At 34.8% G+C, this 12,776-nt stretch overlaps 1 protein-coding gene across 6 annotated transcripts in view; it reads right to left on the reverse strand.

The window, feature by feature from the left end:
* The window catches only part of ERBIN (erbb2 interacting protein), a 118,640-nt gene that overhangs the window by 3,980 nt on the left and 101,884 nt on the right, over positions 1 to 12,776 (reverse strand). For 4 of the 6 annotated variants that reach the window (XM_030968658.1, XM_030968660.1, XM_030968659.1 and 1 more), the window contains 5 exons: positions 6,226 to 6,369; positions 5,296 to 5,427; positions 3,409 to 3,618; positions 2,264 to 2,356; positions 1,607 to 1,681 (listed from right to left, as the gene is read on the reverse strand). In XM_030968658.1, the coding sequence (XP_030824518.1) occupies positions 1,607 to 1,681; positions 2,264 to 2,356; positions 3,409 to 3,618; positions 5,296 to 5,427; positions 6,226 to 6,369 (654 nt within the window). The remainder of the gene's footprint in view (positions 1 to 1,606; positions 1,682 to 2,263; positions 2,357 to 3,408; positions 3,619 to 5,295; positions 5,428 to 6,225; positions 6,370 to 12,776) is intronic. The other 2 variants (XM_030968662.1, XM_030968661.1) reach the window with 1 other exon arrangement.

Consider the following 12,776-nt stretch of genomic DNA (forward strand, 5'->3'; position numbering starts at 1 on the left):
CTGAGTGGCTCAAGACAGAGTGGGACTGTCATTACATCATCACTGGGACTATCACAGCTAAAAAGAACGTGCTGTTACATAAAAAAATACTCTTTGTTATGAGAAATAAAGTGGCTTCTGATTGTCTAAGCATGGAAGTGCAACTGGTTCTTGAGCTCTTTTTCAAATTGAATTCCTTATTAAACAATAAGCAAAACCCAAGCAGTGCCAACATAAAAAAAACTTCATTAAGTAATTTGATTTGTCTGCATGGCGTTTATAAAGACAGGAATAAACCACAAAACAGAAAATACCTTTCAGGTACATTCCACTTTAGAAATATGTAACAAATGTGCTAGTAGTTTTTTCAAAGTTTTAACATGCTTCCTGTTCATGTATGTGTTGGTAACCCTGGGTGTTAGGTTATCACCATCCCTGTATCAGTAAGAGAACTAGGATCTCTCTCACCCAGTGAGGACTGACAAGCAGAGATTATTTATCGTGCTCAAGAACAATCCATCTTTTAGCTGGAACTAGTCTCAGTTCAGTTTTCTCGTGTGCCTTTTGGCTTTATCTTTCATTTGAAGAACTAGGCTGAGTTTTCAATTTGGCTTTGTTTTAGAATATGGTTCACCGGATGTTGTGGTTTAATCGAGATACTAGTGGGGGTTGGGGTGTTTGGTTTTGGGCTTTTTGTTTGTTCTATTTTTAGAAAACTGAAACACAGCAGAGTTGACTCCATCAACATTTTCATGATATGATAAATAACTATTTTTACCAAGCTCTGGAATTTAAGGGTAGTTAGAACAATTTTCAAATGTCCCACTAGCCCATTTTGGTTAAGAAAGTAAGGTACTACAAACATACTGCTCTGACCCCATCCCTAATAGTTTACGAGCACATTTATACAAGACAACTTCAAACAAATCTGATACAGAAAAGGTCTGATAGGTACAGACTTCCTAGAGGAAGGAACAACACAGTTTGCAGTCCAGAAGCCATGGCTCCTGAAATGCCTGACTTGGCTGGCCAGCAGCAGATGGGCAGCCAGGAGATGCATGCTGTGACCAGCCAGACACCAGGCAGCAAAGGGACAGCTCTGGCCAGGGCTCGTGCATGTCTGGCCTGCCAGTGGGGGAGAGCAGCAAAGGCTGGCAGTAGCTGCGCATGGAGAGGGATGTAACAGGAGAGTGCAACTGTGGGGAGCGGCTGTCAGAGGCAGCTGCTGGTGTTCAAACAACCATTGTTCTCAACACTGCATGTGAACGACCACAAATGCAACAACTGAATGACAGTATAGCCTAATGAAATGCTCATGCTCTGTCTCAAATGACATCTTTTGTCACTTTTTTTTTCTCTTCAGATGTATGAAAAATGTTCAGAATTTGAAAAAATTATTCACTGTGCTTTAGTCTGAGTCACTTATTGGTGTGTTAGGTGGCAGAAAATGAAGTTTCATCCCAGAATGTATCAGGAATAGATACCAAAGAAAAAATCAGAAAAAAGATAGGTAATCTATCTAAAAAGTAAACATTCTGCTCTTAGGTGCAAACTGAAACCAAACCAGTATATTACATAGGCTAGTTAATTAAGTCATTACTGTAATTAATTACATTAAGTACATTACCTGAATTATTTTATCCCCTGGCTGTAACAGCTTAGATGCTGGTCCATCTGGCTGCACTCTGGTTACAAATATGCCCTTGAAAAACAGATGTGGGAATGTTTTTGACAACTTATTTATGAATAACAGGATAGCATCAAACAGATGTAATTCAAAATATTTTTTCAAATTTCCATCCTAAGTAGAAGAGAATGTAATACTATTCTACAGGTCTCTGACTTTTACAACTGCCTCCCTTTTCTGATGTTAAAAATACAGAATTATCTTTAACGACAATTGTGATCCACCTTGGTTTAATTTGGCAGATGTATATATCAACATGAATTATCTACTACTAGAAATAGAGCTGTAGGCTAAGTCACCATCTCTTTTATAAGAGGATTCCTAATTGTACATTCCACAATTCACTATCTCAAGTCTGCTGATAACTAGAACTGTTAACCACTGCAAAAACTACTAATCTGGAATAATCATCTGTACTGTCATTCAACTGTGACCACCTACAACCTTCATTTTCCACATAATTTTCCAATTTTCTCCCTTCCAGTCCTGGAGTGTAGTGGTTTGGGAGATATATATACTTTCTTTTCTCCCATTGCTGAACACAAGAAACATCATAGATCAGAAGGCTTTCAAGAAGCATTAGTATAGAATACTTACATCATCTTCTGGTCTGAATGGATTTCCTCTCCCTCCAACTCCTCCTGATATACTAAATCCAAGTTCTGGATCCTTGTCAACTCTCACTCGAATCTAAGTAATTACAATCAAAAGAAGATTAATTGGCTGAAAATCTATATTCAAAGCTACTGTAATGGAATTATTAGGAATTCAGGTGAATAAAAACTTTGAAATGAAAAAAAATAAAAAGCAGGTCAGAGGTTATTACATCTCATAATATTAATGCAGAACAAGACTGCAATGTAAGATCATGTACATTGTACTAAGTTTTATTCCAAGATCACTATTATTATAATAATAATTCACATGGGCTTTAAATTCAGAGATATTTCAATATTAAGTAGGTTACTTTAATGCCTCCAGCAAATATACATGCTTATGTGAAAGAATCTCTTCCTCCTATTTCTTTGCTACCCCTAGGTAAATTTTGAAAATCAAATCTCATTCCTACTTTGACTGAAAGTGGTACATATCCAAGACTGTCCTCTTTCTCTTGCTAGAAGAGTTGAATAAAAAACTTATTTTACACAGGAAGTGGACATTCTCATTCTAGCACAGAATGAAAATGAAGTTATCAGGATTTTCTCAAAAAACCTCAAACAATATAGAAAGAGGGCTGTCACAATGAAAGGGTCATTAAACGGTATAAGAATTTCTTATATACATATCTGTCATAAACAAAACATAATTATCAGGTACGCATCAGATTGCTCTAACATTTTTATGGATTTTTGCTTAGGGATACATATTTCTGCACTTGCAGGTTTTTTAACCATTCCAGATGCAAAGTACTCTAAGTTGTACTGTGACTTTGTGTTTTCTTCAGTTACTAGCTAAATAATGAAGTAGAGATAAATAAATTTAGTTGAGAAATTAATTTTTAGCTCAGTAAAAAGATGCAAGTTAAAGTTTCTGGTGCGTTCAGTTAAAATTCTACCACATTTCTCTCAAAACTGGAAGGAATGTGTGATCTGAGGGATAGAATTGCTCTGAGATCTTTTGCTGGAGGTAAATCCCTATATTGCTTCTGTCACCATCTACAGAGAAATGATAATAAATGTAAAGAATGTAACAATGTCTCTGACTGACAGATGTTGTATCTGTCAGATAGATTTTACTCTTACCTCTTGCTTTGCCAACTCATGGCTTTGTCTGGGAGAGCACTGGGACTGGGTGTAGGGAGGTTGGTGGGCAACTTTCAACATCAGATAATCAATTAATTGCTCTCTAGATGGATGTCTTGCGACTGATGATTGAGGAGGGAGATGATGGACTTGGCTGTAGTTTGCAGGAAGCCTCTGAGGCTGGCACATTTGTCCATTTGTTAAAGGCATCTGAAAAAAAAATGATCAGGGTCATACATTTTATAAGCAGCAATCCTCAATTCTTGCTTCATTAATTCAATACTTCTCATATGTGACTGCTCTTAATTTTCAGTAACATTATTAAAACTACTCTTCTGGATCATGTACAATTATATCCATTTTGTTTATAGCTATCAGATCTGACCTACTGAACAATCTGAAAAACAAAACCTTAATTAGAATGCTAATTCATTGGCACAAATTGTAAAGCCTTTGCTTTTAGCACTTGTTTTTTCACTGAGTTTCCCCAAATATTGTTTTCCAGCAGTGCAACTGATGGTATTGACACTTGATTCATGCCATTATAGTCTGTGCTTTTCTTACAAAAATTCAGAGATTTTGTAACAATTTCCAACAGATCATATAAAAATAAAAATTCCCACCCCCCATCCCAGGCTGTCAGACTACATGCTAACCAAGCATATTATGGTGACCACTTCACAAGAAAACTCCCTCAGCAAGTTCCCATCCAAGCTCAAGATTTTAATATCAAAACTGTAGTATTTCCAACAAATGTTACTCTTTTCTTAATGCATATGTAATTGATTGATAGGTATAATGATGACAAGCAGCAGTGAGATACACAACTGTCAAGACATACAGAACACTCCAATCATGTCACCAGGAATGATTCTGGAGCTGGTGATGTTTCCTCACTGAAGCTGTGTTGAGATGCACAGCCTTTTTACCCCCTTGCCATTACATCTTGTGCTCTTATCCACCTTAATTAGTCACCGATTCATCTGTATGATTCCAAAACTGCTACACACTTGAGTAAGAGATTGGCCTGCCACTCTGATCACATTAGTTATGGGATACAAGGATGTTAAAATACTCACTCAGTATTATAAGTAACAAGTGTGCAAATTTCAACCTGTAATCATGCCATGTGAATGGACACATATCAGAATCTGCTCTGTTGAGTTTAAGTCACACTGATTCTGAGAAATAATGTGTGTCTATAATACATTTTCAGATTATTTACAGATCATATGTATTTAATACACACAATTTTCCATTGCCTTTTCTGAAAACTTGAAGTATAACAGGAAAACTTTTTTTGTTGCCAGAGGTGGTTTATATAGGTAAAATGTATCCACAGCTGTGCAAGTTCTTAATACCCATTGTCTGTAGAAATGCAACTGAAATTCCTGAAGGTGTAAGAATAAAATCAGCTTCTACTCATTAATATACAAAAATCCATTTAGTTTCATGGTAGTAAGACCTGCTTCCAGACATGGTGCTTAGAGATGAATACAAAGTGTTTCCTACTTATTCTGGTTTATCATCACTATTTCATCACAAGACATTCTAAGTTTGTTCTTTAGAAGGTTAATCAGCTTCATACTACTTTTCTGAAATCATCTGCCATATTCCAATTTTCACTTGCAAGTACTTCTCTGGCTGCAGATTTCTTCTTTCAAATTACCTACTGAAGAAAAGTAAAAACCATCTTCCTTCATATAGTCAGCTGTTTCATTGAGGATGCTGTTTCATTTATGTCAGTTTTGAAGCCTGTGTATTACATTTTAAAGAAGCCCTAGTTCCAGCTGCTATCCCAACATAAGTTTCTACAGCTAATAAAATATACAGACTTATGAATAAAAGCAAATAATGTCCTATCCATGTTGTCATGCAGATAACTACCTGCACAGCTGTTTTTTTGATGCTGTCTGGAGGAACATCTTTGAGACTAAGTGTGGCAGATGAGTAATTCTGCTGTCCCAAAATGAATACTTCATCCTGGCATTGGTCTCCTGGAGCAGAAGCCTGGGGATGCTTTAAACAGAATGAAGTGGTAAGGACACATGTCTTTATATAATTAAAAGTAAAAATTCTCAATAGAAACTCAGGATAAAATATTTTAAGGGCTTTATCTTTCTTTATCTTTTTTTAATAACTAGGACATTATTTGTGCAGAAAATCTCACTAACTAACACGTACACCCAATAAAATACTGATGGACATTTACAAATCCCACAACTGTAGAGGTGTCTTTTATCAGCAGTAAATTAATTAACAAATCCCAGGTATTAACTAGTCAAAGATTCAAGGAAGTCTTCTGGTGACTTTATCCTGCTCACTAGGGATGCCATACACACCACTCAGGGTGCTTATTTAAAAACTCATTTCCTCATATTTTCTGACTACAAATTTTCTTGAATGCCTACAGTACCTTACAGTACAGTTTATATCATCAGAATTTCTTTTGGGGGAGGAAGAAGAATAGTCAGATTTTGTTCAAACTTTATCAGCCTAGGTTAAATTCAGGATGGTAATCTTTTGATCACAAATGTACGATGAAATCAGACAGTTCTACACATGTTCAACCATCTACAAAGCCAGTTAGACTACTCAACTTCATGACATTAAACTGAAAAGCTCTGCAGTAAGTTTATAGCATATGAAGTGAAGGTAAAATATTTCATGCCTAAAAATATTTTCAGCATAAAAATTATATTATTTTGAATAAGGCATTGTGCATATGTAAAAGGATTACTGTATCAATTTAAGGACCCCCTTACAGTTTATTCTTTCCCCCTCTATATATTGCAATAGCCTCCTGTAGGTACTCACTCGAACAATGTGCACACCAGAACCTCTTCCGTCTGCAACATTCAAGGCAACACTACCCTGGCTGCCATGCAGATCCCTAGAGCTGCCATAGTGAAAGCTGCTAACTGCAGCATAATTGGAATTAAAGGACCGAGACAGCATGCTCTGAATAAAGAGGGGACAGATTTAACACAGAGATTAGTGCAGCATGCATAAACCACAAGACGTGTTATACATGTAATACAAACATATTCCATTGTCATGCAAGATAAAACCATGCAAGAACAGTACTACTGTGATGTATAAACACAACTCAGTGACCCTATTTACCTTTATTTACTGTAAATCAGCATGCAACCAGCAGTTCACATGCAGAATTACATGTAAATAAAGTAACTGAAATATTCACATGTCTGAAAAAACAACAAAAGTGCTTATCAAAATTTTCAGGTATTCATTATATTTGCAACATAACAAGTATGTTATAGGAAGATAAGCTGGCAGTCAAGTAAAATACCTGTGGAAATCTATCTAATTACCCCTTACTATTCTGTCTCATCCCCCCACAGCACTACTAGTAAAGTAAAAATAAAAATTTACACAGAGATTTGACTGACTGAATTTTCTTTCTATAACCACGCTGATAATATGCAGTGCATTACAGTAATACTTCACTCAAATATGTAAACAAGCCTCATTTAAAGGAAGAGGCTTGAACGAAACTGAGACTACCCCCGTGCTACTGTAGGCAATCAAAGAGGTGACGTGACCTCAAGGGCAGATGTGATAGTGGTTTGGGTTTGAGCTTCATTAGCTTACAAACCTGACCCCTGCAGTATTAGGAAGGATAACAAAATGAAGGCAAGAGACATTACCATCTTGCCACCATGGTCTTTTGTAGCTGTAATAACAAAACAAAATAAAAAGACAGTGCAAAGGGAAAAATAGAAAACCTTCCATAGCCCACCTGATAAATAAAACAAAGCTATCTTGAACATGTGACAACCCCATGAAAAAAATACTATTGTAGAAAAAAGATACACCACAAAGTATAAAAGCCAGCAAATTCAAAGCTGTTTTGTGTAAAGCTTTTAATTTTTCTCAGTTAAAGAAAGGAATGTTCAAAATAGGTATAATTGACTAAGATACTGTAACAATTCCTACATGAATAAACACATTTAGGCATTTGCCTGTTGACTAGGTATACTAATATGATTCTGAAAACAGTCACTAGTCTTTAGGCAAACATCTGGTCTTTTGTCCTAGCTTCATCTTGTGAAACTAAAACTAGTTTAATAATCAAAGCCATATGCTTCTGCATACTCATACTCCCCAGATGATGCTCTGGTAGCACAGTCATTGGAAACTCCCTTGAAAAACAGTATTTACTGACAATACTGGTTTTATCTTGGCCGAAGTTCTTGGATAACCTCTGTCTCAGTGACATAGTAAGCATTCTTCATGTTTCTCTTTTACACCTTCCATGTTCTCTAGCCAATGGATTTTTCAAGCTTTCAAACAAGTCTGCAGATGTTTTCCCTTTCTTGGGAGAGGAAGACTGTTCTTAGCATTTAAATTTACATTCACTAAACATTCAATCTGAGCTTACTGCTCTTCTAAGTTTTAGGCTAAACACCCAGGCAAAAATGCCAAAATCAATTTTCCTCAGCTTCTTAGCGCCTCAAACCATCTTCTTACTACTCTTTTCATAACAGTGCCTGCAATTAATGAGGTGGTCTTCTTGCCCCACCACTACAGGCAATTCATTGAAGTATCCTTACAGGAAGCTCTCAGAGGCTCCTATATCTCTCCATCTTCTGTAAGTGGCAAAAAGACTGATAAAAATAGAAGTAATGCATGGTGGGACTAAAAAGTTCTCTCTCTTTAAAGTGTCTCCAGCAGACTATAGTCCTGTAAAGTCCCCTAGATCCACTGGGTTCATTCTCAGACAGAGCCAAACAGATGGCAAATAAATAGCAACTATCTATGTGACAAAAGAGATAAGTAACAATGCAAATTTGGATTTAAAATCTAAGATAGATCTGCAACAGAGAGGGAGAACTTTCCTAAAATTTACAGAGGTATGAACTTGTACATCAGAAACTGAGATTTCAGTTGAGTTTCAAGGTGACTACATAATCTGAGAACTATGAACTCTCAAAGGTTTATAATATTTTCTTTCTTGAAAGAGACTTCTTCCACAAGTACAAGAAATGATTGTGCAGTTGATGTAGGGAAGAGTTGAGAACACTGCAAACATCATTACTCTCCTTTACTACATGAGCACAGCACCTCAACACTAAATTAGAAGAAACCCAGATGCTGTACTAACAGTACAAAACAAATACTATTTAAAATGGTCATGTAAGAAAGTTTTAGTTTTACACAAGAAGAGATTCCTAGGGACAAAACAAGAGTATTTGTCCTCTACCTATTTCTAGCTGGGAAGAGAGAAACTGATGCATTTGGAGTGTGAACGGCATTCCTGTTAATTTTGTTTCTCAATGTGAGTATGATGAAGGTGTACATTTCTGAGGAAAACTGCTGAAGACTGCTGCACCAGAGAACACATCTTCTGAAATCTGAATATGCAAATGGCATTAACCACCCCGATTTTCACTACAAATTATTAAAAACTGAATATGGAGTAAATACATGATCTAAACTTTACACTAAGTATGACTGTTAATTCTAAGTACCAGCTCCATTAGTCATCTGGTTTGCTACCATGTCTTAAGGCATGATGGCCTGCAAAATAATAATTCAAATATTTGAGGCCTGAGAAGAATTACTTCAGTTACTCTGAACTGATACACACTAAGAAATATACATGTCATCTTTCAGTATATTTTTTACTATAAATTTAATGATATATATAATATTTATATATATTTTAATAGATTTAAATTACATTTATATTTATATTTAACTTAATATATTTTTACTAGAAATCAGTTATTTAGCCATCAATAGTCCATACTAGGAACTACAATACATCAAGAAAAATGGCTATATACAAAGCAATAATCAGTATGTTCATCATAATAATTCCAATTTGTAAGCAAATCGGCCTCTAATGGAATCAGTTTAGATGCAGGCTAGTAGCTAGTAGCATAATTCTGGGGTATACTTGTATTTTTTTTAGATGATACAAACTGGAATGTGTTCTGTCTTTTGCAGCTTACAAAAGAATTAATATTTCAGACTCCAAAAGGGTGTGATTTGGGAATTGAAATGCCTTAATGCATTTACTTAGGTGCAAGAAAATAAGTAATGGAATTTATTTAGGAGAATTTATAGGAGAATAATATTGTAATTTTTATAGCAGAATAATATTGTAATATTGTAATTATTAGGAGAATAATATTGTAATATTAGGACTGTTTGGAGTCTGTAATGGCAAGCCATGAAATTTGGGCATAGAAGAGGAACTAATTACTTCAATATCTGCAGGGAACAAGACTCTACATTCTACTTATCTTGAAACAGCCTAAACTGGTAACTTAACTGCTAAGCCTAAGTATTAGTCTTTTTTATTAATTGATTTATTTAACATTACCTAGAATCAAATGCAGGGTAAAGGTGGACATAAGTAATCCTTTGAGACAATATTAAGTGTCTAGAAATCCCTTCAGTTTTCATTCCCACTATTGACATAACAGACTCTTCCTACTGAAGAGTTACATATGGAAAAACTACACATAATTTAAATTCCACTGAAAGAAAATGTTTGCAAATTGAGAACTTTTGCTGTTTACATACCAAATGCACAAGAATTTTATTCCTTTAAAGCATGTTTGTTTGACCTCCAACTCTACAAAATATTATAACATATTGATGGTTCAGATGTCCATTTAAAAAAGGAAAAAAATAAATATAACTAAAATCAAAATGTAAAACTAACAAGTACTAAAGAGATAATACTCCTGTAATTTATCAGGATATGAAACTATGTAAAAATATTCTTCAGGTTACGATCTTATGAACATTTAAGTATTTTATTTTATGTATGCACAGACCCACTGAAGTCACTGTCCTTGACACACTGAAGCAAGTTTAACTAGGGAGAAGATCTGAAGTCATATAAATGAAAATATTTTTGCATGTTAAGTATGTGGCATAGAAAAATGCATGGAAGAAAAAGTTTCAAACTTTAATTAAAACTGCAATTCCATATCAGTACTGAAACAATTAGACATTTTTCTTTTAATAAGGCACTGTAGACTGACAACTCTTAAGAAAAAAAAGCAGGAATTAAACTATGATCTCTCCTCTAAATGCATTTTATCTGTATATTAGATAAGTAGTAGATAAAGTAGATAAAAAACAGATGACTTAATTTCAGATGACATTTGAATTGAAAGCAAACACACATCTAATGAACTCCCATGTGATCTGCAACAGAAAAAGGAAAATATACATATGCAAGGGAAGGACAATCAGACTCAGTAACTAATTTTGTATGCTCAGAAAGGTCATGTAACACGTATTTGCAGGTAACTGTTGCAGATACTTCTTACTGCAATTTATGGATGAGAAATTTCTCTACCACAAATGTGTGACACTAGTCTTTTTACACAGGTGGAATGTTGGTTTCAATTCCTAAATAAAAGCCAAAAGGAGTACTATAAGAGTATAGTGTAACATACTAACTAGCAAAATGGGTATGACACATTCAAAAAGGAAAATATGCTGAAAAATATTACTGTTTCTAAAACTCTGCACTACATTTATGAAGTTGGGGGTAGGGCCAAATTGACTGCATGCTTTCCAACATCTTATGTATGCAACCGCTAGAGAGCAGTTTCACATTTAAATAAGCTCCTGTATCCCCTAATAAAATATGCTTTGCATCAGGTAAGCAAACTGTTTCTTCTAATATATGCAAAATTTCTATTTACAAATGGTCTCATGAACTATTTTCACCTTCATTCATTCAGATGGATAATTTTAGTTATTCTCTACATTTCACAGAAACACACAATATTCTGAATTTGAAGGGACCCACCATGATCACCAAGTCCAACGCCTAAATGAATGGCCCATACCATGACCCTTACAGCTTATTAATGGTATTACAAATGCTAGCTATTTGGCTGGAACCCATTGTTAATAATTTTTGCTACACTTAAAACTAGTTTGTATCTTTGCTTAAGCAAATTAAACTCCTAAAAGTTTTTCCCACCTATCTCAGGTAAAAAGAGCTAATAAATAAGGAACTAGTTTCTCAAATTTGTCCAACAAGCAGACACTACTGGAAAAATTTAAGTGGGTTCACTCCTCCCTCTCTTTTCAGATACAAAATGTTATAAAAACACAATTAATAAACCTTTCAAGAGCTTAAGAAAAGAAAATAAAACAACCAAACAAAACAACAACCAACAAAACCAATCCCCAAAAGCCCACCACCACACCCTCCTCCCTAATAAGCATTTCTATCTGTAAGGACACAAATGATAAACATGATTAAATTCAATAACAGTAGAGCCACAGCAAAAGTAATACTATTAATCTATATTGGTCAAGAAAAGAGGTATGAAATATTCATCACAATGCCTAATTTTGTATTTGTAATTTTTTTAGTGTTGCATCTTATGTTTTTTAAAAAAAAGTGCCATTTTAAATCCATGAAAGCTTTATCAAAGTACTTTCCAATAAACGTTCCTTAAACAAGCTCTGTAACTGAACTTGTTCCTTAAATGAGTTAATACTGGATTGTTAATTACTGGATTTTTTTCTTCAGATTTCAAAACATTTCAGAAATCTGCTTTATAGATAAAGCACCCTCACCACTTGGCTAATTTTTAATTACAAACAAAAATACCAAAGCCATTATTTAAAAAAGAAATAAGAAATACTGAGTTGATTGCTAGAATTTCCACATTATCATATCTGCCAGCTACCATATAGGATCATATCTACATTTTCCACAATTCAGATTTTTCTTTTTAAGTTGGTTATATCCTAAAGAATATAAAGTAAACAATTCAATATACACATTTACTTTAAACCCATAAAAAAGTCTCAGATTAAGACTACTTTAAAAAACTTCAAGGCCAAAACAAAAGAAACATTAAAAAACAGACTTAAAAGTTCTGTTAAATTAAATGCACAGCTAAAATCTTAATAGCAGTTATTCCACATCAGTCTAGTAGAAAAAATTAAAGTTTACATATAAAGCATAATGAAAAATATTGTCAGATATGAAAGGAATCAAGTCAGGCAGTCAATGCCATTTAAGTAAAGGTGACTACACTGCTGCAGACTCAAACAGATATCACTGCTGCATTAAACACTGTTCCTAACATGCCAATGAACAAGCTATAAACAACTGCAGTAGCAGGGCACTGAAGCTCTGCTTCCCTTTGTACTCAAGGATTGCTGGTATTTTTGCTTCTCTTGTCACTTCATGTAAGATTTGATACATCCATCCAGGAGAATGGTAAATGAGGGAATGCACATTTTATTAGACTTCGAACATGGTGAGATTAGTAGCCCTCTTGTGGGACAAGGGGTCCCCACATGAGAGCACAATACTACCCTAAGACACTTCCTGTTGTGGGTGACCCGCT

Source organism: Camarhynchus parvulus, chromosome Z, assembly GCF_901933205.1.
Source record: "Camarhynchus parvulus chromosome Z, STF_HiC, whole genome shotgun sequence".
NCBI classification, from domain to species: Eukaryota; Metazoa; Chordata; class Aves; order Passeriformes; family Thraupidae; genus Camarhynchus; species Camarhynchus parvulus.